Source organism: Fusarium oxysporum, chromosome 2, assembly GCF_000149955.1.
Source record: "Fusarium oxysporum f. sp. lycopersici 4287 chromosome 2, whole genome shotgun sequence".
In the NCBI taxonomy this organism is placed as follows: domain Eukaryota; kingdom Fungi; phylum Ascomycota; class Sordariomycetes; order Hypocreales; family Nectriaceae; genus Fusarium; species Fusarium oxysporum.
In genome coordinates this window covers 811,696-834,603 of record NC_030987.1, presented here as the reverse complement: position 1 = coordinate 834,603, position 22,908 = coordinate 811,696, and the positions used below count along the sequence as shown (strand labels likewise).

General features: G+C 46.4%; 10 protein-coding genes across 11 annotated transcripts; 7 read left to right on the top strand and 3 right to left on the bottom strand.

Annotated features, from left to right (window-relative positions):
- Positions 1–411: 411 nt before the first annotated feature.
- On the top strand, positions 412–2,387 carry FOXG_05866 (CMGC protein kinase; the record flags this gene model as incomplete). The annotated part of the gene is made up of 3 exons (XM_018384311.1): positions 412–1,212; positions 1,269–2,027; positions 2,082–2,387. Exons 1-3 carry the CDS (start codon positions 580–582, stop codon positions 2,385–2,387), a joined length of 1,698 nt encoding a protein of 565 aa, XP_018241381.1. The 5' UTR covers positions 412–579.
- A 377-nt stretch (positions 2,388–2,764) lies between these two features.
- Positions 2,765–4,114, top strand: FOXG_05865 (uncharacterized protein; the record flags this gene model as incomplete). Its single annotated transcript, XM_018384310.1, has 4 exons — positions 2,765–2,852; positions 2,908–2,986; positions 3,038–3,101; positions 3,272–4,114. 4 exons carry the CDS (start codon positions 2,765–2,767, stop codon positions 4,112–4,114), a joined length of 1,074 nt encoding a protein of 357 aa, XP_018241380.1.
- FOXG_05864 (uncharacterized protein) lies at positions 4,067–6,015 on the bottom strand. The gene is made up of 4 exons (XM_018384309.1): positions 5,509–6,015; positions 5,074–5,452; positions 4,906–5,023; positions 4,067–4,858 (listed from the first exon to the last, which is right to left on the bottom strand). Exons 1-4 carry the CDS (start codon positions 5,734–5,736, stop codon positions 4,396–4,398), a joined length of 1,188 nt encoding a protein of 395 aa, XP_018241379.1. The 5' UTR covers positions 5,737–6,015; the 3' UTR covers positions 4,067–4,395.
- Positions 6,016–7,123: 1,108 nt separating this feature from the next.
- On the top strand, positions 7,124–9,318 carry FOXG_05863 (uncharacterized protein). The gene is made up of 3 exons (XM_018384308.1): positions 7,124–7,577; positions 7,669–8,802; positions 8,858–9,318. The coding sequence occupies exons 1-3, from the start codon at positions 7,281–7,283 to the stop codon at positions 8,957–8,959; spliced, it is 1,533 nt and encodes a 510-aa protein (XP_018241378.1). The 5' UTR covers positions 7,124–7,280; the 3' UTR covers positions 8,960–9,318.
- Positions 9,319–9,388: 70 nt separating this feature from the next.
- On the bottom strand, positions 9,389–11,122 carry FOXG_19136 (uncharacterized protein). The gene has a single exon (XM_018399319.1). The coding sequence runs from the start codon at positions 11,014–11,016 to the stop codon at positions 10,015–10,017; it is 1,002 nt and encodes a 333-aa protein (XP_018241377.1). The 5' UTR covers positions 11,017–11,122; the 3' UTR covers positions 9,389–10,014.
- An 86-nt stretch (positions 11,123–11,208) lies between these two features.
- On the top strand, positions 11,209–14,714 carry FOXG_05862 (serine/threonine protein kinase). Of its 2 annotated transcripts, XM_018384307.1 has the most exons (4): positions 11,209–11,485; positions 11,541–12,318; positions 12,366–14,500; positions 14,577–14,714. In XM_018384307.1, exons 2-4 carry the CDS (start codon positions 11,687–11,689, stop codon positions 14,663–14,665), a joined length of 2,856 nt encoding a protein of 951 aa, XP_018241376.1. In that variant the 5' UTR covers positions 11,209–11,485; positions 11,541–11,686; the 3' UTR covers positions 14,666–14,714. The 2 variants fall into 2 exon arrangements, with proteins under 2 accessions (XP_018241376.1, XP_018241375.1); XM_018384306.1 differs by having other exon boundaries at positions 11,209–12,318.
- A 206-nt stretch (positions 14,715–14,920) lies between these two features.
- Positions 14,921–16,600, bottom strand: FOXG_05861 (uncharacterized protein). The gene is made up of 4 exons (XM_018384305.1): positions 16,319–16,600; positions 15,973–16,265; positions 15,816–15,924; positions 14,921–15,764 (listed from the first exon to the last, which is right to left on the bottom strand). Exons 1-4 carry the CDS (start codon positions 16,431–16,433, stop codon positions 15,052–15,054), a joined length of 1,230 nt encoding a protein of 409 aa, XP_018241374.1. The 5' UTR covers positions 16,434–16,600; the 3' UTR covers positions 14,921–15,051.
- A 2,164-nt stretch (positions 16,601–18,764) lies between these two features.
- On the top strand, positions 18,765–18,941 carry FOXG_19135 (uncharacterized protein; the record flags this gene model as incomplete). Its single annotated transcript, XM_018399318.1, has 1 exon — positions 18,765–18,941. One exon carries the CDS (start codon positions 18,765–18,767, stop codon positions 18,939–18,941), a length of 177 nt encoding a protein of 58 aa, XP_018241373.1.
- A 100-nt stretch (positions 18,942–19,041) lies between these two features.
- On the top strand, positions 19,042–20,023 carry FOXG_05860 (uncharacterized protein; the record flags this gene model as incomplete). The annotated part of the gene is made up of 3 exons (XM_018384304.1): positions 19,042–19,200; positions 19,265–19,437; positions 19,495–20,023. The coding sequence occupies 3 exons, from the start codon at positions 19,042–19,044 to the stop codon at positions 20,021–20,023; spliced, it is 861 nt and encodes a 286-aa protein (XP_018241372.1).
- Positions 20,024–21,603: 1,580 nt separating this feature from the next.
- On the top strand, positions 21,604–22,465 carry FOXG_19134 (uncharacterized protein; the record flags this gene model as incomplete). Its single annotated transcript, XM_018399317.1, has 2 exons — positions 21,604–21,977; positions 22,033–22,465. The coding sequence occupies 2 exons, from the start codon at positions 21,604–21,606 to the stop codon at positions 22,463–22,465; spliced, it is 807 nt and encodes a 268-aa protein (XP_018241371.1).
- Between the last annotated feature and the right edge of the window lie 443 nt (positions 22,466–22,908).

Sequence of the window (22,908 nt, the reverse complement as noted above, 5' to 3'; positions counted from 1 at the left end):
GAGTGATTGATCGTGAGGCATATATCTTCACGGATATGGGAGAGAATGTGGTTACACAAGTAAAACAAGTAAACTCCGAGTCAATACCCCCCGCAATCGTACGTTGACCTGACGTCAGACAGATAGAGTTAGTGAGGCGAGCACTCAAACTCGCGTCGAAGCAAGGCCAAGTGACCCATCCCTTTGGGGGACAGAAAATATGAGACTGGCATCCCCGGATCTACCACCAACCCGAGTCTCAACTTTTATGTCTCCCTCCAGCCACCCCTGTCACCGACTGAGACTCACCGGTCATGATAGAGGCGTACTAACAGAAGCTAGTTGAACATACATAGGATGCATTAACAAGCTTATCAGAATATATACGTGACATAGGACTGAGAAATACTGAGACCTGATAGCCCTTACATTTGTCTTTTTAGTGTATACTCCCAATCTCAAAGAAGCTTTCGACGATAACCCCCGGTCATCACCATTCACTATCGAGCTCTGGAAGTCTTGGCATGCGGCGAATTTCCCCACACCCTGGGAACCGCCATTCGGATCAACACCAACGCGATATCTGATAGTGGAGCGATCATGGGCTCTATATCGATTTCTACACAACGCGCGCCAGGCCCCGAACTATTATTAAGTGACGCACTTTGGAGAGAGAGGGTGCCGCACATTAACGGAGAGAACCACTTCTTCTGGCCGTATCCAACCCTAAAAAGGTTGATGACACGGGAGACAATCATCCGGCAACTTCATACTGTCAAGATAGGACTGGAGGATGCGGAAGCTTATAGCAGCTTAATTCTGGGCACCGAAAAAAACTCATTTTTCCGAGTCTTTGCAATACTAGTTATCGTGGAGCGACCCGGCGATATTCAGGCTTTCATAGACGCAGACTTGCATGACGAAAGATTTCCTCTGGTACAAGGATCTGAGTATCATCTTACTGTGCAGATTTGCATGGCGAGGTTGGGGTGGTCTCACATGCAGAAAGACTATTTCAACATTAACCAACTTCGATCGTCGCCGAGGTTCTTTGCACTGGGGGAGGATTACGAGGCTCAGCACTACGATATACCCAAAGGACAGATGCTTCCTTGGGTATTATGTAGAGACAGCTATGGAGTACACGAAGAGACACTGTCTGGGGGATGCGGAGAGGTTGTCAAGTACAAGATTGACTCAGAATCACATGGCTTTTCCCCGTTACTCGAGAAGGTATGTTCATTTCGGGCCTTGCTGCTTTACGAGAGTCTCATTTTCGTACCTCATAGCTTGGCTTCTATAATAGCTTCGTTGCCGTCAAGTCTTTGAAAAACACAAACAGGAAGAAAGGCACGTCGAACAAAGAGTTGAAAATGCTCAAACGATTCAGTGGCCTAAACCATCCAAACATCATCACGCTTTTGGCTACATACACTCTCAACAACCGGTTTCACTTCATCTTTCCAGCTGCCGAATACGATCTACTTATGTATTGGAAAATCCACCCCGGCCCGCTTGTTAGCCCAGCTTCTGCCAACAGGGAAGGTCTCTTATGGCTGTCGGGACAAATTCGAGATCTCTTAGCCGCCCTAGTACATATCCACCAAGGTCAAAAGATTCATCTGGATACAGAAACAATGTTCGGCAGACACGGCGACATAAAACCTGCCAATATCCTATGGTTCAGATCACGGAAGGAAAAAAGAGGCGTCTTTGTCGTTTCAGACTTTGGTATTGCAGATGCTCACAAAGAAGAAACCAGATCCATTATTCCTGGAGCCGATTTGCCTGTCACACCCAGGTATCGAGCACCTGAGTGTGATATTAGTGATGGCCAGATATCCAGAGCATATGATGTGTGGAGTCTAGGCTGTGTGTTACTTGAAATGACTTGTTGGATCCTCGGGGCAAACGAACTCAGGGAACGATTCAAAGAGATCCTGGTTTCACCTTATATCACGGGGGTTAAGACCGATATATACTTCGATATTCACTGGCTCGGCCCTGGAGAGGGCTACAGACTTTGGGTAAAAGAACAGATCGTCAAGGTAAGTCTCCCAACTCAGGAATTTGACACAAACTCTTTCTGACACTATTGGCAGTGGATCGGTTCTTTGCACAATAAGCCGGGTTGCAGCTCTTACGTTCATGATTTGTTGGATATAATACACGAAGATATGCTGGTCGTTGATCAGAATAGGAGGAAAAGTATGGCTGGATTATTTGATATTGTTGACGAGATGCACCAACGCGCCATTAATAGCGTTGACTATATTAGAGCTCCGGAACCGAGGGAAGTAATTATGGAGGCAAGATATATGGATGGAGTGGATCTGAATCATAAGATAGAAAGCATTCTTGAGTCTCGGGAGGAGAAAAGAAAACAGCTGAACGAGGCTTCGCATTGAAAGATATCGGGTAACACGTGACAGCTATTCAAAGCCCAGACCTGTCAGGGCATGGTTAGCTCCGAATAGCGCCATTATAATGATCGATAGTTTTGTCTGGAAAATTAATAGCGCTTCGAATTATATCGTTTTAAATACGTTAGCTTAACTAATCTTGGTTCTATTTTGTTTAGAAAGGCCAACTGGATGGAGTTAGCAGCGATGATTTTAAACAAGGGCCAGCATATGTCCGATTAGTCTCGACCAATCTATAACCATACCACCGGAATTGCGGCATTGGGGCAGCAGTATTTAATTACTCGGTGTGCCACGACTCGACGATAGCTTTCTCCTTTATTTCCTCTTTTGCGAAAATTGGATTGGTCAGTATTGCAAAAATGAGGTTCTCACAGTATTTCGTGGCTTTGGGCATGGCCTTGTCAGGCGCTGACGCCCTAACTATCAACTCTGATTCTTGCTTGAAGGGTATGTCATATTCTATGATCCCTCAGGGGCGCACTGGCTAACTTACTCAATACAGCCGTTACTGGGGTTTCGAGCAAGACATATGCATCTGACTGCAAAGCCTATCTATACACCACAGTGACGCCCAAGAAAGCGTAAGGACAACCATCCTTATTTGGACAGTGTCACAACAGCACTATCTATAGAACAAAGACTGTAACAAGCATCCCGACAGTCCGGAAATCAGTTACAGCAATTATCACACAGCACGTAACAGCCACAAGGACCAACTCTGTCGTACAGAGCGTTACCATTGATATCACTACTACTGTGACAATGAATGTCTCAATCATCTTCACCACCAAGCGGGAGCGAGGTCTTCAATATCCATGGATAGACTACTGAAGAACGGCCAAATGACTAAGCATTCCCGATTATAGGCCCAGTCGGCACTTGGAATATCTTTGTTTCCACGGCCAATACCGACTCGTGCAAGCAACTCGGCCAAGTACTCCTCTGCATGTTCTCGTGTTGGTGTAACCAGCAAAACCGTCACTCTTCCACGAACGACGATCGTTTCAGTCATCCACAAGGTTATTATTCCACGAAGGACTACGATCAAGACTGCTATCGCAACTGCTTATGCCACCAAGACGGTCAAGACAGAGGTTGTCCAAGAGACCTATACCACTGAGAAGATCAACAAAGTTGTTGGAACGCAAGTAAAGGACAACATTATCGCTACTGAGACCAAGACCGAGATCAGCACCAAGACCGAGGCGGCCGATCCACTGCAAACAATCTACCTTATCGCACACGACAGCGGTGATCCCAACCTCGCCCCCATCGGCGGTGTTGGTTTCACCAACCTAGAGAACCAAATCGGCACTGGAAAATACTTCCTTGACTTCACCGCCGACGTATCTTCCGACTTGACCTTCACCCTCAACCAACGCACAGGCGAAATCAAACCCGTCAACGGGCCTGGAAGTTCCAATGGAAAGAGTGCTTACTCCAACGTCAACGGAAACTCAGACAATTACGTGCGTGTCATGTCGACCGAGGAAGCGACAGCGAATCAGGCCAACATCTTGGTCTGCAAGATTATCCCGGCGACTTCGTACCCCTTGGGCCTTCAGTGTTTGTGGGGGATTAATCAGATTGCCGAGTTTTGGACATGCTCTTCACGATTGGTCCTTGTTCAGCCGGGAGTCGATTTCACGAGTCAGTGTACGGGTGCTTCTACCTCTTACAACATTAACATAGAGGTCCGCTTGGCTTAGAGGGGATTTTTAAGTCGATAGATGAATGATGAAATAGACCGTCTGTAGCATTAGAATTTGTTAGACCGCAAATGAATTGACGTCTAGATTTCATAGTCGCAGGTCACAGCATCGCACTTTGACAGACCCCTGAGCTCCAATTAGGAGGCATGCTCATAGCTAGGTCAAGGAGGCCACGAACAAATTCACGAGAATTTCTGTGTGAGTCTGATTGACTTGTAAAGGTTCCTGAAGGCCCTTGATTGATGGCTACTGTACTGAGACAATGTGCTTAATCTCGATTACATACTGTTATTCCTGTCATAAGACACATTTACCGACATGGTCTTCCTGATATGGGGTGATAGTGCTGGACTAGCAGGCCCACCAGCAGGCTCAGCATTGCCCTGACCATTCATCGTACCACGATGTTCCTTGAGAATACTCTTGTCACTCTGGTTGTCAGAAGTATGATCCGGGTGAGCCTCCGTCTCAATCAAAGCACTCCATTGACCAGCCTTGTTCTTGGGAACGAACATGATGTTGTTCATATTCTTCAAGCGATGCGAGTTCTCGCTTGACTTGGCTGATGAAGGAAAGACCTTGCGAAGCATGGGTCGAAGGGTAGGAATGCATGCAGCCATGATGATGAGGGCGTTCTCGGCACAGGCTGTGAGAAGGAGTTCACCGACGTCGTAGGTAGGATCGGTGCTTGTTGCGTTCGCTTTGAGCTTGGTGCATTTGATGACGGCGATGGCTCCGGCACTGGAGGAGTTAGTAAGAGATGGTCATAGCAGTGAACGAGAACGTACAAGACACCAAGACTCATGGCGACGGCTACACCAAACTTTTCCTTGTTCTTCATGTTCAAGTTCCAGAGCATAGCCCACGGAAGAAGCGCGAGGATGAAATCGGTGGCAGCAGAGTAAGCTTGATGAATGTTAGTATTAGACACAGCCAACCGTATGGAACAGACTTACCGCCGATGAAGTATAAAACTCCAAGGTAGGCATTAGGATGCCAACATTTGCTCACAATAGCCGGGTTCCATGTTGTTCGAGGATCTTCGCAGTGCACAAAGACAATGATAGAGATGAGGATATGAAGCGTAAGCATAGTGACAACGATAAACCAGAGGAACCGATGGATGAATCGTTGTGCGGCCAGTCGCATGAGACTGATGGAGAAGGATGTCTTGCCTAGGGCACACGACATGACGACGAAGGGCTGTGAGACTTGGCCCAGCAATGCGACCGGGACGGCGTCTTGAGGGGCGAAGGTGAGAACCCATTCGACGTGTCGACCGAGACCTTTCTGGACGGCTGCTTCGATGATGGCGCCATAGCAAATGAGAAGAATCTGTTATCAAAGACGCTTGTCAGTTTGTGAGATGTTGAAGAAGGTTGGCTTCTTACCAGAGAGAGAACAATGACCCAGTCATCAAGACCAAAGACCTTTCGAACAAACAACCTCGTATACACTCTAAGTGCAACAAAGAGAATGGGAAAGATCACAGAAAGCCAAGTAACAGTCCGAATCATCGGCCCTCGCGTCTCAGCGAGATACTCAGGAGAAGGCGTAGCAGCAGCCATATTCGCATCGATAACCAACAAGTTTGTCTCACACTGCTTTAACAGGCACATTCATGCGTCTTATATGTTCCAAGGACAAACTTTGATACACAATACGAAAATAACCAAACCGGCAGGCAAACAAATTCTTTTGTAACATAGCTTTGTTCTCTCAAGTATATGTCACATCTCAAAGAGACCAGATGAAGGATTTCGAGTATCACAAAGAAGAAAAAAGAAAGAAGGATATTCATCGTGGGGAAAAGATTGGCCTCGGGAGAGACCGAGCCCATTGGACTCGAAACAACGGCTGAGAAAAGCAACGTCGAAAACGGGGCTGCAAAACTGCCGAGTAGCGAATCCAATCGAGGGCATGAGAATATCCCGACTGTGAGAGGAGAGAAAACTATGGGGACGACCAATGCCATCACAATCATACGTTAACCAAGCCCCAACGGAGGCGATCTGCAGATCCAATCGCGGGGGACAATAGACGACGTTTGTTCGCTTTGCATAATATGTCAAATATCAGTTGTTACAACAGGGTCGTAAACAAAATTAGAGCATGGGAGTCGCTTATTGTTATCTCCGTGTTGCTGCCAATCCCGGTGAGTTGTTGGGCCTCGCGAATCTGATAGATCAGATGCCGTGCCATACTCCTGCATATTGGCTCGCCACAGAGAGTGGATTTGCCGGCCGCGAGAATTTCTGCAAGAAATTTGTGCAGAGTGGATTTGATTTGAATCAGAGTCTTGATTATTTTAGTGTTGAAGAAACCGTTGCGTGAAGATCAATGTTAATTGATGTCTTGTCTAAAGTTAGTCGAAGCTTAGTTCCCCCACTAATGGCGGCGTACTTGTCCCGTGTCACTAGCTTCAACGTTATCTTATTGTCTAAGATTGTCTACGAACCAACAGTAAGCCAGTAATTACGTGACAGTCACTTCTCATATTCCGTTGTATTCAGCTTGTCTACCTGTGCGTCGAATATTGCCTCGAGTCCTGTAAGCTCTTTGTTTGCTCAGCCTTTTTCCAAGGATACCCCTGACCTGCACAAGGATGATCCCGCCTCCCCGGTGAGATATTGTCTCTTCTCTCGTTCTCATCTAAGCCGATTCAGACAATATCAACCGAGGTGGCTGCTAATCGAGACCGTGTGCGTGGGATTCTTTGTTATAGCTACTGCATGCCAAGTTTCATGGAGCCTCATGCTTGTGTGGGGGAGCCAACAATTTCACACATGCTTGCGATGGAACGCTTCCTGTTCCTGTATTCTCAATGGCTGCTCCGCTTCTGTTTTTGGTTTCTCCCGCGTTGAGTTCAGACATATCATAAACACTAGCATAAATACCCTGCAAGTTTGTGGTGGAGTACTGTTACATGGTGCATAATCCAGACGCATTCTCTTCAACGGCGTCACTTTTCTCTTTGCCTGTGATAAAGACAGTGTGGAGATGGAGTGCATTACACATCTCCAGTAGTCAGACCATGCCCTCCGCAAAAAGCAATATAGATCCGGCTCGGTCCCGCGTCTGCATCCCGCAGCTGCTTTTTAATTAAATTTATGACATATCCTGTTTGTTTTCTCCGCAGATGCACTCGTTGTCTCTGTAGATCATGGCCCTTTCTTCCTTTGACCTGAGCTACGTGCTGTACGTTGGCGTTGCTTTTGTCGTCGCTCGTATCTTTTACGACCTCTTATTCTCGCCTCTCAGACGCATTCCTGGCCCTCTTGCTGCAAAGTATACGGACTTTTATCGGGCGTTTCTTGCCACCAAGGGAAATGTTGATGGGCATATGCGAGAATGGCATCAGAAATGGGGCTCTGCTGTGCGGGTTGGTCCAAATACGATCAGTATCAGTGACCCAGATCTGATTCGTGTCATTTACACGACGAGAAACCCTTGGCGAAAAGTAAGCACCCTGCAGTGATACCCATCGAGTTGTGCATGTTCCTTCGGTAGACTGAGAGTCCTTTTTGTTCAACGGGTTCTGACTTTGCCAGACTAATATGTATCGCCCCAATGATGTTGTCGTCAATGGCCAGCGCATGCAGAACATTTTCAACACTGCAGATGAAGACTTTCACACCAAATACACCAAACCCATCCGGGGATTCTGGACCCTCCCCAAGATGCTGGAGGCTGAGCCCATCATGGACGAGACTCTCTGTGAGCTGATTACTCACCTGGACAATCGCTTTGCCAGCACTGGTTATGTCTGCAAGATGGATGAATGGGTCGCTTATTACGCCTGGGACGCAGCTGCCAATATTAGCTTTGGCCGCAACTATGGCTTCATGGATCAAGCTGCTGATGTCGAGAACATCATTGCCGAGAGCACGGCTGGGCTCAAGTATTTCACACCCGTCAGTCAGATCCCGTGGCTTGACGAGTGGTTGGATAAGAATCCTATCTGGCGCATTGGCCCTCGCCCTCTTGTCAATGGTGTATTGTACACCGTCAAGATTCTCACAGAGTATCAACAGCAGGTGGCTTCTGGCGCCGCCAAGCGTAAACCAGTGGACCTCTTCATCGACAAGTACAACAGCTTGAAAGAGACTGTTGACTATGTTGATGACCAGCAGATCCTGAACTGGCTTATGCTCAATGTCTTGGCTGGCGGCGACTCAACAGCTGGTGCTATGCGTGCTCCTGCTTACCATCTCCTGAAGAATCCTTCTGTCTGCGAGAAAATGGTCGCCGAGCTCCGTTCTGCCAACTTGACTCTGCCCGTTCCCCAATGGAAGGAGATCAGTCAATTACCCTATTTCGATGCAGTTATGCGTGAGTCTATGCGAATCTCACCAGCTGTCGGTCTCATCCTTGAGCGCGAAGTCCCAAAGGAAGGCCTCGAACTTTCAGACGGTCGCTTCATTCCCGCTGGAACAAAAGTCGGCATTAATCCTTGCGTAATCACTCGCGATGTTGGTGTCTTTGGTGAAGATGTCGATACCTTCCGACCTGAGCGATGGCTTCGCAGCAAAGGTGAATCTGAACAGGGACATGCTCACCGCGTGCGACGAATGCACGAGTGTACTGAGATGATGTTTGGACACGGCTCACGAGTTTGCATGGGTAAACACATGTCCAAGTTAGAGATGTATAAGATGTTTGCTACGCTTTATGTGAACTTTGACGTAAGTCTGATCATCTCCCCAAGCTATCGAGTTCAAGTATTAACCCAAAATATAGGTTCGTATTACTGATCCGAACCATAGATGGAAGTATGATAACTCCTGGTTCATGTATCACAAAGACATCCCGTGTACTATTAGTCGTAGACAGAAGTCGTAACTGTGGGGAGATCAATACATTTTCTTCCTTTTCATTATCCAACTTAAAAAGAAAATGGAGATGGATTCCCGGTATTAGTACCAGACGATTATCTTGAGCATTCCCAATCGCGTCCCGACAACTCCTGCCTTGAATCAATGTCTTCTACTAGCTTTAAAGGTTATCTAAGAAGGAAGGGGGTTATAGCATATTCTTCCGAGAATTCTAATAGTTAAGGAGAAAGCAGATTTATTAACTTAGTATTGTTTAGTTATTTGAGTTACTGGCTTTATAAAGTAAGGAGGTTAAAATACTAGATAAGTTAAGTTGATTTAAGTTTAATCAAGAGTTAAAATACCTGCTGTTGAGTTAAGAACGTTCCCCTTATTCACCATCAAGTCCAAAACTTATTTATTATATCATATATAGACCTCTTAGTAGAGTAATACTAGAAATTAATTTAACTAAGTAATTATATATGTAAATTAAATCTCGTGTATTGAGCTCCTTATAATGAAATTTCCTCTAGCTTTTTTATAATTTCTAAGATATACCTTGTTCCTATTATAATTCCATCCTTGTCCTTCAGTTCGTTTAACATATCTTTCTCAGACTCTAACCCGGTTAAACAAGCCATAACAACATCGGCATACTTCTGACCGATAACTCGCGGTACAGATCCTTTGGCAAGAGACACATAAATCTTTTTCAACTCCTCTGGTCCACAAAGATCAGACTGACCAGCGTCTCTCCAAATAATCTTGCCTAACTGAGATGACTTCTTATCTTGGAAGGAGGCCCAGAATGCAATCTCGAGCAAAACAACACCTAAGCTATAGAGATCATGCCGCATGTTGAATTCATCCCCTGGTTGGAGTCGTTGACGTTCAGGACTAAGATATATTGTCTTCTCCCATTCCTCGATAGGTAGCATCAGTGAGGCTGCGTCCACTTTACGAACGTTGTCGAAGCCTACAAGGAACGGTGTACCGATTGAATACGGGTAAATCTGCTTAGCTGGGTCTACTGTCCCCGTAGATCGTGATGTGTCCGGAGCTTTATCGAAGATAACGATATTATCGGGACGTATCTGCTTGTGCACAAATCCTGCTGAATGGAGAATAAAGATAGCTACCACAACGCTTTTTGCCAGAGAAATGCGATGGTTGAGAGGATGCCTTTGCCCTGGCCTTTTTATTCATCGGGTCGAGAAGCAAATTAAGCAAAGACCTTGGGTTTTCCATATTCTCAGTGATCGGAAAGTGCAGCTCAAATCTACACTCTAGCGAGTCCCAGAGAAACCCGCTGCAGTTAAGAAGACCCATAAATGCCGGATCAGCTTGGCGAAGTATTCTCGCAACTTCTCGAATGACTTGTCGATGCTGCTGTATTTCCCGCTCCGAAGCATTGTCACTGTATACTCGGCATTCAGCAAGGAATGGCCGCCCGCCAGTCTTTGGAGTCTTGAGCTGCAGGATTGAGTTTGGAAGCAGAGTACAACTTGCTTCTTCTGGGGGATTGAGTAATAGGGTAGAATCGGATTTCGCCTTGTCAAGTGATTCTTTTATCGAATCTCGAAGCTTTTCCACTTTTCGTAAAGACGGAGCCACTTCATCATCTGCTGAATTTGGTGGTAGTGTCTTGAGGTTACCGAAGAACTTCAACACGATCATTCGTTTCAAGATCCTATTATTCCACTCTTCGATCTTGGCGACCTCAGCATCTATGCTGGCCTTTTTTGCTTCTGATAATTTTGTCCGCACGACTGCAGCTTCGTCTATGCCCACGCTTGGAAGCATAGTCACAAGTAGTTCGAGTGCATCACGCAATGCTTGAAACATATCGTGCACTTCAGCCACTAAAGCTTCTGGAGCTTTGTCACCTAGTCTCTCGAGATACAGCAGCAAATCCTGCGTCTGCGACTTGCTGATTCTGATCAGTAGCTTGACCCGCCTCTGATAATTGTCGTCGTAGTGCCCAAGCCTTTTTAGCACCGCGTCTCCGAGAAGACCAATGACCTGGATCAGGCCTGGTACGCCTACTACTAGGCCAGCAATACCAAGAGCCAGATCGGCCATGGTTTTGGAGAAATAAGATCAATAATCGATGAACGAGTAGTCGAAGTTGAGAAAGCAGAGCTGAGCTACCTTGTGTCACATAATCATTTGGAGTGCGGGGTTATCATGGCTGAGACAAGTGATCTTAGGCACCAATGCAGACCATCAGGCTGTCCTCACCTTGATATTTCAGCTTCACATAGCTGATACAATCCATTTTCTACTTGTGCAAGATTAATGAGCCCAAGCCACGATGGAATCTGGTTCTATTGAGGCCGGCTATGTTTCCCTCCCCGCCTACATCACCAACCTCTCCATAAATGCTCCGAGTCTTAAGGAGCTGAGTCTTACCGAAGCTGAGCCAAAGAATGGTGACCGACGTGATCTTCCTATTATTGAGCTATCTAGAGTCTTTGCAGAGCTGCATGTACCTGGGCCATTCGACTTCATCTTCGATAAGGGTGAGGTTGCATCTGGCGCTCAATTCATCGTACGACAAGCAACCATTGTCCCGCCGGATGATTCTCGGCAACTGATCCTGGCAGCTATCAAATACCCCAGGTTTCTGCTTAATGCAAGGATAAAGCTGGATCTGTCCTCGGATAGCATCCGCAGGCAGGTCTACGACTTGATTATAGAGATTGCAGCCTTGCGCCATCCGGCCCTACGAGATCATCCAAATATCGTCCACATGATTGGTTGGGGGGTTGATATAACGTGGCATCGGGTTCCCTTTATTGCACTGGAGCTGGCAAATGGAGACCTTGAAAAGTTTATTCAGGACGATGTGCCCATGACATTTAGAAATCGACAGGCAATTATCCTTGATATCTCGTCTGCGCTTTGGGCTATCCACGACGTCGGTATTATTCATGGCGACTTAAAGCCTGGAAATGTTCTCATATATGAAAAAGACGCACGCTGGCTTGCCAGATTGACCGACTTTGGAGGTGGCGCAGGTATAATTGGAACCAATTCCCTGCGTGGTAGAGGTACAGTTGGGTGGAGGGCTCCGGAGCTCCGTCTGTATCATGAGAATGGGGAACCGCTAGATCCAGAATATCTAGACAGCATCGACATGTATTCCTTTGGCCTCATAACGTGGTTCACCCTGTGCCAAACGACGTCCCCCCCAGAAGGTAGCGAGGGAGACAGAGCTCTTGAGCTGGCATTACAGGACTTTCGGAACAAGAGTGATATCCCAGAAGCGCTCAAGGACAAATTCTGCCAGTTGACAGAAGCATGTCTGACTAAGGATGCAAAAGAACGCGATGCTGCGGTCGTGCGTCTCTTGGGATCAAAGGACGGAAAAGCTGCCGTCGTGTGAGTAACCAATCCTGAATGGCAGAATAATTTGCTGACAATGACAGGAACAAGGGCCATCAAGCCGATACGCACAGGGGTACTCGAAGCGATGGAGATACTGAAGAGGGCGTTGCAGATCTCGAGTTCCAGGCTGATGCTGTAGACAACTACTCACCATGGGATTGGCAGATTCCTGTATTCAGCGACGCGATGGCCAATTATCTACTATCTGCTTATTGCCAGAATGAAAACAGCCTATCCGCAGAAGAGGTCTTTGGACTATTCATGAACTCCCAAGATCTCATCAACAAGAGACTCCTCGATCCAATGACGAAAGATACCTGGCTTGGACTTCTTCGCAAAGCTGCTCTCAGCGGCGTAATACAAGCTCAAGGCCTCATTTTCTCATATTACGACCGCTATGGTTTTCAACCTGATGATGAAATCCAAGTCCACAGACAGGATTGGCTATTCAGCTCTATTGCCACAGGGGCGTTGGCGTCTTCTACCAAGGCTCGCTCGACGGACCCTTCTCGTTTTGACAACGCCATCAAGATATTCCAAAGAAATGGCGGCTTCAACCAGCACTTTACACTCATGAAACCATCTACTTTGGATGATTTAATTGACTTCGATCTCGAGATTATCCGCGAGGGAGTGTCCACGACTCGCGCTCTAAACAAAGATGGCGACTGTCTTATCCATGCACTCTGCTCATTCAATAGCCCTACAGCTCTCAAGATTCTCAAAAGAATTACGAGCTCGACAAACGTCAACAGTCTCAACTCCTTGGGCGAATTTCCATTATATCGTGCTTTCCTGTGCGGATCCCTTGAAACAGTTTTATTTCTGCTCCATGAGGGTGCAGATCCAACAATTCAGTCAAGGGGAGACGGGCCATCCTGTCTTCACTGGTTGTTTGTATTTCACCCCGATCAAATAACAGCTGTAACAGACGCGATTGTGAAGAACGGCGCCTTAGTCAATGCTTTATCGACTCGCGACCACAAAATGCTTCACTACCCATTTGTGACTCCAGTGGGCAGTCCCCTACATTGGGCGGTCGAGTTCTCCAGCGCAGAAGCAGTAAAGGCTCTCTTGAGACACGGCGCCGACCCTTGGCTTCCGAATGGCCATAAACAGTTTATACTCTCGACAGGCATAGCTTTCTTCTGTCCGCGGTCCCTTGATGACGTATTGCCTGAAGAACCTATTCTTGGCGCCTCTGGTGGGTCAAGTGCTGTGGAAATAGCTGTCCAAAACTGGGATCATGGTATTCTGCAACTCCTTCTCGAGAATAACTCAAGAGGGGGCACTCAGATCCTTGAGGATGGGATTGGAGTCTTTCATCATCTAATCGCGGGGGACTTCCGCTGGATAGGCACCCAAAATCAGTTCTATAATCCTGTCATGAGAGGTCCTAGATCACTTGACCGGGCCAAGATACGAAACACGGTCGATACACTTCTGAGGTATGGGTTTGATATCAACCAACTATCAGTTTCGTGGATTCCTTTTCCATTTGATAGACAAATCATCAATACCTGTCTGATGCTTGCTATCTATGTAGGAAATCTTGAAATGGCTGAGGAGTTGATTGAAGCAGGCGCAGATGTGAACATGGCTGGAAATGATAAGCGGACAGCTCTGATGGGCTTTGGGCCCAACTATACACAAAATGAAGACCTCCAGATCCGCGCTATCAAGCTTCTGCTAGCCCACGGAGCGCGGATCGATGTTCGTGATGAGAATGGCTTCACACCTGTCCTAGCCCAAGCCCATTCCGTCCGAACGTCTGCCGTTGAAGTGCTTCTTGATAATAGGGCTAGTATCAGTGACAAACCTGAGAAGCCCAATTGGAGTCTAGAGGAGGGCGAATATCCGCTTTTCAACATGTTATGTTCTGGGAGACAGGACAAGCAATTAGCCAGAATTCTACGCAAGCATGCAGTCATGGCTCTGGGTGCCATAGCTGCAACGCAAACGGCGTCAAGGAGAACGCTATTGCATTATGCAGTTGAATACGAACTTTTCGAGAGTACTCAGGTCTTGCTAGAGGCTGGAGTTGAAGTGAATCCTATTTACAAGAGTAGGCCGAGTGCAAGCGGAAGGGAAATGCCACCAGAGACGCCACTAGATTCGCTATTAAAGTCTTGGCCTTTGAGTCTAGAAAGGGCAAGAGAGAAGATGTCAAAGTCAGGTTAGTATATATCCCTAATAAGATTATTCTAAGAGGTGACTATTATTTACTAATAATTATGTGATTTTAATAATAGAAGTGTTAGAATATGAAGAAAAGCTTACCGATTTACTGGATTTACTTAAGAGCTATGGTAGTTGTAAGGCAAGTGAGATAGAACCCTAGTTTAATGTATCATACCACTGGTTTCTAGAGATTTAATATTAAGATAAGCTTAAAAGTATATAATTAAAGATAAAATAGTAAAAACTCTAATATTAGTAGAGATATTAAGTTCTTAAATTTTCCTGCTTTTCTTTATAACTCTTACTCGTTCTCTTTCTTATTCTTAAAGTTTACTGAGACGTCATCCTGGACCAATATGGGAGCCGACCAATAGCCACATACCTATCGCCGCATCCTCCCCTCCTCTAATTTACTCTCAGCCAAGTTCGTCTTGTTTTGGTACATCATCTTTATTGTCTATCTCTCTCCTCATCCTATGGCTATCCCATCATCTACTTCCCGGTGTTCCAGTATTCTTTTCCTTTATTCACTCATCCAAGTATCAATTAGATGGTATCTTCTTGGGTGAAGAATCGCTTGGCCCATCGGAGCTTAGAAGCAGCTCGCTTGGCGTTTCCTCCGAATCCGCCAAAGTTACCGCCGCCACCGAATTGTCCTCGACCCTGGCCACCTCCGAAACCCCCACGGCCACCCTGGTTACCGTCGTTACCTCCCTGGTTGTTGTCGCCGTTTTGGCCGCCTTGACCACCGTTGCCTTGTCCGTTACCCTGGCCGTTGCCTTGACCTTGTCCGTTACCGCCATTGCCGCCATTGTTACCGCCGTTGTTACCGCCGTTGTTACCTCCATTGTTGTTGCCGTTACCGCCGTTGTTTCCACCGTTGTTGTTGCCGTTGTTGTCACCGTTGCCTCCAGCACCTGTCTCGGTAGCCGCAGGAGGTCGTCCAAGAACAACAGAGGGTGTCTCAGTAGCAAAGGCGGAGGTGACGATGGTGTTGCCAAGAAGAGCGTCAACGGCAGCCTTGTTCTGATCAGCCTCGTCGTTGGTAGCGTTCTCGTTGGCCTTGACGGAGTCAGGGAAGTCCTTCTGGTTCTGGAGGACCTGAGCATTAATAGCCTGGAGTTGCTGAGTAGTCTTGATGTTCTGAGGAGTGTTGGTCTTCTTGTCGGAATCGGCCTGCTGAACGGCGAAGCAGCCACCGAAGGGACCAGCGAGGGCGTTGTTACGGCATCGTACGGTGCAGATGTTACCGGTGGAAGCTATTTGATGTTAGGCATCGTTGAGTTGTGATGGACTTTGAGCATGCTTACCTCCAAAGCAGTTGAGGTCATCAGGCATCTTGACGGTGATGTTGAAAGCTTGGGTCTTGACCTGAGAAAGACCGTTTGTTCCAGGAACGTTATTTGTGACGGTCAAGTTCTGTAACCAGTGTTAGCTATTAAACTGCTGTCATTGCGGATGTTTTACCTGAATGTTGGTGTTGGTGTTGCTGCTCTCATCAAGATCACACACGTATGGACCAGCGCCATCGGCGTTGACCTGATGAATGGTAACGGTGAGCTCACCACCAGCCTCAACCTGAGTGACCTTGCCAGCGGAAAGGGCATTCTCAGTGTTCTCGCCGACATCAATGTTACCAGACAGCTCAGTGCGGCCACACTGGTTAACGATGTTGGCAGTTATCTCTGCATCACGAATGATAGTGGCATCCTGCTGGCAAGGATTGATAGTGATGCAGTTGCGGGCGATCTCGGGATCAACTGACGATCTGATTAACACCAAGCCAATCATTCACTCGGAGTATCATGCTTACCTTGGAATCCTACACTAGCAGGAGAAGTGTCGAGACCTTGGGCATTGAGAATGACAGAGTGCCCATGAGCCAAAGCAAAAAGGGAAGGAAAGAGAACGCTCTTGAAGGAATGCATCTTGACAGTTAAAAGATAAGGTAAAAAGAAATGTGCCGGCACAAAGAATAGTAAAGTGAGAAAAGAAAAGAAAAAACGATCACCAGGACCTAGAAGAAAGACTTTGCTGTAGAAGCTGAAGCTGATGACGACAAGACAACAACTCACCCATCCTACGTCGTATGAGTATATATACATTTTTCGCATCCGAAAAATATCGATATTTTATTGTCAGGTTCGCTGGCGAGGGTTTCTGCTACGGCCCCTGTATCAAAAACAAAGTGGAGGCTGTGTGAAGGGGGCACGTTTAAACGCCCAGGGTCGTGTAAGCGGGCCGACCTGGGTGGGTTTTTCTTCGCTTCAAAGACGACACATGTTTCATCGATTCTTAACAAGGTTACTATAGACGGACTGTTTTGGGGGCATATTTTGCAGTGTTAAGATTTACTGCTGGGAACGGGCGGATATAATGTCTCGAAACACTTGTATTTCCGGTGATAATCGAATGATGATCATATCACTTAGCAATGGGTTTTCTAATAATACAGGAACCGAAGGTAACGATGGAATTTTGAGTGGTGTTTCGCGAGGGGCTGGTTTAAAACACAGAGATACTGGCATGCATTTTCAGCTGGGGCCAAATACCATGGAGCTTCTGCTTACTTCCAGATTGATAACCAGCCAACGTCATGCTGAATCTTTCATGTCAATTTCGGTCTCTTGGCCAATACAGAGTTCAATAGCCCAATCGATGTGGCTAAATACACCCTAGGGAGGCTTGAAGCAGCCCTGGTCGCAGCCAAGTCAAGTCTACCTGTTTGTCTCATCGATGGGGTCGCCTAGGTCGATACATTCAAGGTAGCAGTTAAGGTTTGTGTAGACTGCGGAGCCGCAATATTAGGAGGTTGGTGGCTTTATTAGCCGCTTTGGGACGAGTTACAAGTGCTGTTGAGAACTTCTTCGATGAGACCTATTTCGCCGCCGTGAAGGGAGTTAAAGCGAATAGTTTGGTTGTAGCAGTCTATAGCGGTGACCCATTGGGCGTAGGTTGTAAGGAGAGTTATATAATTAGATGGGCTGGGATTTTACAAACCCTTAAAGTCGACATTGTCGCAGCGAAATGTCACAGTCATAGATTGAAAGCTAACAAACCCATCCCACAACGACGTAAAGAACCAGCCAGATTCAGATTGACCTCGCATTTAGGATTCTTGGGGACAGCCCTGAGAGGGCGGCATTTAGCCAGAATAGATAAGGTTGCAACATAAGCTTAAATCTGTGCCGGAATATCGGCCCTCTGCATATTCGGAGTTATCGTACGACTTCAGCTTTGAGTATGCAGAAAATAATGCTGGTTTCTCTCAAAAGAAACTGGTGGAAGTCAAGAAACACAGAATGAGTCTCCAAGTTTTGATAAAACTATCAGCAGCTATTTCGGCCGAAGTTTCGCACGAGTTTAATTTTAGACTTTGCATGATTGGCAGTTACGATATTCCGTCCTGCCTCTAATAGGCTGGCTCGCATCGCTAGCTCGTCTTAACGCGAGATCATCAAGCAGTGCCTCATTACATTTGTGTGACCGATTCATCAGCTTTCCATAGGTGTGGTCTAAGTGCCAAGGCATAATAGGAAGCCTAGGGGGATCAAAATTTTCCGCGTTCTGAAAGCTCTGTTCACTTGGTGGCTTCTGGCTGGCTTGATAACTCCTCTTAGTGTTAGCGTCCTGATAAGCGGGACTGGAATTATCCCTGCGAATCTGAGTTGCTTGGTAGCGTAGGGTAATCTGAACGATTATACAATATCAAAATCATTGACAGTCCATGATAATCAGTCTATATTCTAGTTCAAAGACATCCGGATAGCCCAGTGAACTTCTTTAATAGAATGCGCTGAGTATCAGTGTTTACCATGATCCATCGTGGCTCAGCCAAAGACGTCAGCAACAACCATTTCATTCCTTTGAGAATCGGAAACTGCGTGTTCAGTCAGATCCTAGGGCGTCTTATGAAGTCTGGGAACACGCTAGGGTACAGGCAGGTTATCAGAAAATTAGTACTGAAGAGTTTTCTGTCATATTTTCAAAATCTCTTGGTCCTACGATAAGCGCTACCATGATGATCACCATGACACAGGAGCAGATCGACAGCAAAGACGCGTTTGCGGTGCTGCGTCACCTTGAGAGCTAACGCGTCGCTGAATCTATTGGTGAATCCTCTCAAGATATCAATCATCAATTAAGTCCTCTGGATTAAATCATCAGTGACTATAAAGAGTCACACCGCTCGCTATGAGCAACCAGTTGCCATTAACGGCACCAGCCTTTTCTAGAACATCCTGAGACACATTCTTGCAATGCACTTCCTTACTGTTTTCTCCCTGGCTCAGGCCGTCATGGCTGCACCTCTAGTCATCCCTCGTGGGGTTGACGGGGCCGAGAGCAAGTACATCGTCGTCATGGAGACCAACGCGGTTTCTAAAGCAGTCGCCAGTACCGTTACCAAAATTGTATCCAATGCCGACTACACCTAATCCAATCTTTTCAACGGATTCTCAGCTAGCCTTACCAAATCCGAGCTGAAAGATCTACTCAACGACCCCAACATCGATTTCATTGAAAAGGGTCTCCACCATGCATGGAGCATCTACCCAGAAAAACGCACCCTGGGGTCTAGCCCGGATTTCCAAAAAACTACCAGGCAAGGATCATACAACTTACACCTATGACGAAAGTGCCGGTGAGGGCACATGCACTTATGTTCTCGACACCGGTATCGAAGTCGACCACCCTGTCAGTACCTTACCTTATCGTTTATGCAAGGCGGTAAAATGAAACATGCTAACCCAAAAAACAGGAATTTGAGGGTCGCGCCAGATTCGTGCAGAACTTTGTTGATAATGCTGACTTGGATGCTAATGGTCATGGGACTCACATTGCGGGCACCATTGGGTCTAAAACGTATGGTGTCGCAAAGAAGACGCAGCTCTTCGCTGTCAAGGTACTAAATGAGTACACAGCGGGTCAGACGTGAGTTTACTCATCTTTTGGGATCATGTGAGTGTTACTGAAAATAAATCGGCGTAGGTCGGGAATTCTCGCGGGTATAGACTTTATTGTTGAAGATGCTACTACCCGAAACTGTCCCAAGGGCATTGTGGTCAATATGTCTGTTAGTGTTGCTTCTTCACCGGCTATCAACGCAGCAGCTAGATATATCGTGAAGTCAGGGTATTTTCTCGCTGTAGCAGCTGGCAACGATGACACAGACGCATCTCGCGTTTCGCCAAGTAACGAACCTATGGCCTGCACTGTTGGAGCAACCGCCCAGAACGATACCAGAGCCTCATTCTCCAACTACGGTGTTTCTGTAGACGTTTTCGCCCCTGGCGTCGATATCAAGAGTACCTGGATCAAAGGAGGTGTCAAACTCGAGTCAGGCACATCAATGGCAACACCACACGTCACTGGCCTCGCGGCTTATCTTTTGGGCCTCAAGGATATCAAGGCAGCAGAATTATGCAACCTTATTGCATCCATGTCTCTGAAAGACGTCATGAAGGGTATTCCTGAAAACACGGTCAACCTCTTAATCCAGAAGGGCGAAGCGATGTAAGCGCACCTATCATTACTAGGTTGAAGGGTCGAGAGATAAGGTCATTACGGCCGAAGGGAACGACTTGAGTCAGTTTCACGCGTTTCATAGTCAATACACGAGCATGTCATTGTTTTAAGCTTCTCGAAAATGGTTATTTTGGCGAAAAGCCACAGCCGCCTGTCACTTTGTCTGTGAGCCTTATTCGGCAATTTCCGACCATACATCGAATGATAATCCCACCAATAACGTTTGAGAGGTGAATGACATGCATTTAAACGCCCAATCTAGAAACACTTCTCTCACAGTTCGATCCGACTTTACCGGCGTGGCAGGTCTTGGCATCGGACGGTTTGTAGTTTCGTTTGTGTTTTGATTCCTTATCTGCTGTGATTCGGTTGGTTGAAAAATAATTTTCTTGTCGAAATATGGAAACGTGTTTTACTAGGGTGGTTGGCGGGTGTTTCAAGGGGGTACAATATTTGCCTGAATGTGATATGTGGTTTTTGGGTGGGAATAACTCGCTAAAAATTTGTGAAACTCTGCGGATGAGATTGCGCTTTAGGATACCATTTCATGTAACCTCGGCAAAGCTGAGGTGGGATAAGGTTAAGCTATCTTGAGATCTAAAAGTAACGAACAAGATTCGGTGGGATGGGTGGCTGGATGAATAAGAGACCAAATCTTCAATATGCCGCTCCAGATTATGGAGTCTATCAGTCTAGCATTCCTCCAATGTCAAGAAAGTCTTTTCCCGCATCCATGAAGAAGAAAACAATGAACCTGTAAGACTCAGTCAGGGTACTTTGTCCTTAATTCTTTACTTCAAAAAGGCTCTGGACGTCCTTCGACCAGAGTCCTTGGCTCCATATGTAAGGTACCTTGCTTGGCGTCAATGTTGGGTAGGCGGCTAGTATGCGTCTCGCCTTTCTACTGTTGCCGTTGTATTTTGAAACCTCAATAATGTTCTTATGATGAGAAGAAACTAATGTTCTGTGTTCGTTAGTTGGCAGCTGAAAGTTTCTGTGGCTTGTAATTTCCTGTGTCCTGACAGATAGAATCTTCTATTGTAAGAACATAGATACTCCTAAAAGCTTTATAAATTGTAGTCATGTCTACTTCAAGTAGTAACTGGACAAACTGGGCGAGGTATTCATGCTAGCTCCAGTAAGCTGTAGCCTTATTTGACCATTTTTTGATTGTTGGCGTCGGCCGACGACCCCCAATAACATGTAACTCTGCTGTGAACTTGCGAGTGGTCTCATTGCGATATTTGAATATTGAAACAATTTGCAAGAAGCATCACGTAGATAGTCGCCATTTTGACCATCTGGGTTGATATTCATCACCAAGGGAGATTGTGATGTAGGTGAAAAGATGGATCGCCACTGAACCTTATTCACAAAGTATAACAAACATATAGCTCAAATACGAAAGTTCAATGACAATTCTTACCTATAAAATAAGGACTTGATCGCCTTATCTTATTCTTTCTATTTTTACTCTCCACACTTTCCATATTTTGAGGAACAATTAACCTTCCATTCGACAACAGCAACAATAACCACAGCCTTCACTACCCCTCCACACGTCTGCCCACAATGAAGCCCATGAAAACTCAAGATCTTGACAGTCTTGTGAAGCTTAAATCGATTCTCGTTTTCAGTGTTGACTGCTGGGGCGCAAGCTACCTTCGCAACGTCCTGACTCACGGTTCTACTCACATCACAACAAAGCAAGGCAACAAAACCCTTCCGACTGAACTATGGATTGACATCCTAGATCTGGCAGAGCTCTATGTCTACAAGAATACATACAAGTTAGTCTACGGGATTGAAATAAGTCTCAAGTCTACGAACGGTAACAGAACCGAGCCTACTCTGATCTGCAATGTTCTTGAAGAGTGGAAGGAATGCGAAGAGCTCACGAATGGTGATCTCGTGAACGCCTATGAGAAATGTCTTAAGGATCCCGCGTATGATTGACCCCGAAAAGGACAGGGTGGGAGAAGATATGGAACCATTTTTCAGAATCACTAAGACTGCCCGGGGAAATGCATACTCGATCCCGGTTTCTCATCTGCGCTTCCAAGGATATTTCCTCTTTCACAATATCGAGGTCCCGGATATAATTGCGCGACTCGAGAATGGAAACTGCTCTCTATGTCTGGGCGACCAGTCTTTGGATATACATCTGTATAATACACGAGAAAATGCCAACTTTTTCTGCGGGGCAGTATTATCGCAAGGCAACTGTGGTCATGGCGCTATCTGTCCGCTGTGCCTAGGAGCAGAATATGCAAACGAGTATCTTGATGTCATGAACGGGAAATGCGAGGATCGGTGGAGCGATGATGAGGAAGAGGAAGAAGAGGATACCCAAGAAGAAAAGATGGCAAAGGCGAGATCCAGAAAGCGGCTACGAGAGATACGGGGAGCTATGGTACTAAGTTCTCTGGGCTGATATAAGCTCTCAGCCACAGGTCTCAGCCGCAAATAACTTATCTAGTGGTGGGTACGAAAGAAGCTTTTGGGAGGACATTCCATGGCAGAACTTACCTTATGACGTTCGGATACTCATGTCATGGTCTACGTGTTAAAGAGCGGCTCAACGAAGCATGGGGTTCAAGTTATCATCGGCCGAGGCGATTCAGTTCAGGGGTCATCTATGATCAGGAATTTGAGTGTCGTGGCGTCAACAATCGTGGGGGAAGTGTCGCGCAACCCCGCATTTACTTCGGACCATATATACCAATTGTCCGACTTATAACCAGTATCGTCACCCAGAAGTCTATTGCAACTTGAGCACATTGTGGATCGTAGTCATGGTGTTTGACACTAAACCGAGATCATCCCGCCCAGCACCACTCTCAGCCAATTGAATGTGTCGCTTGTTGTTTCCCAAAC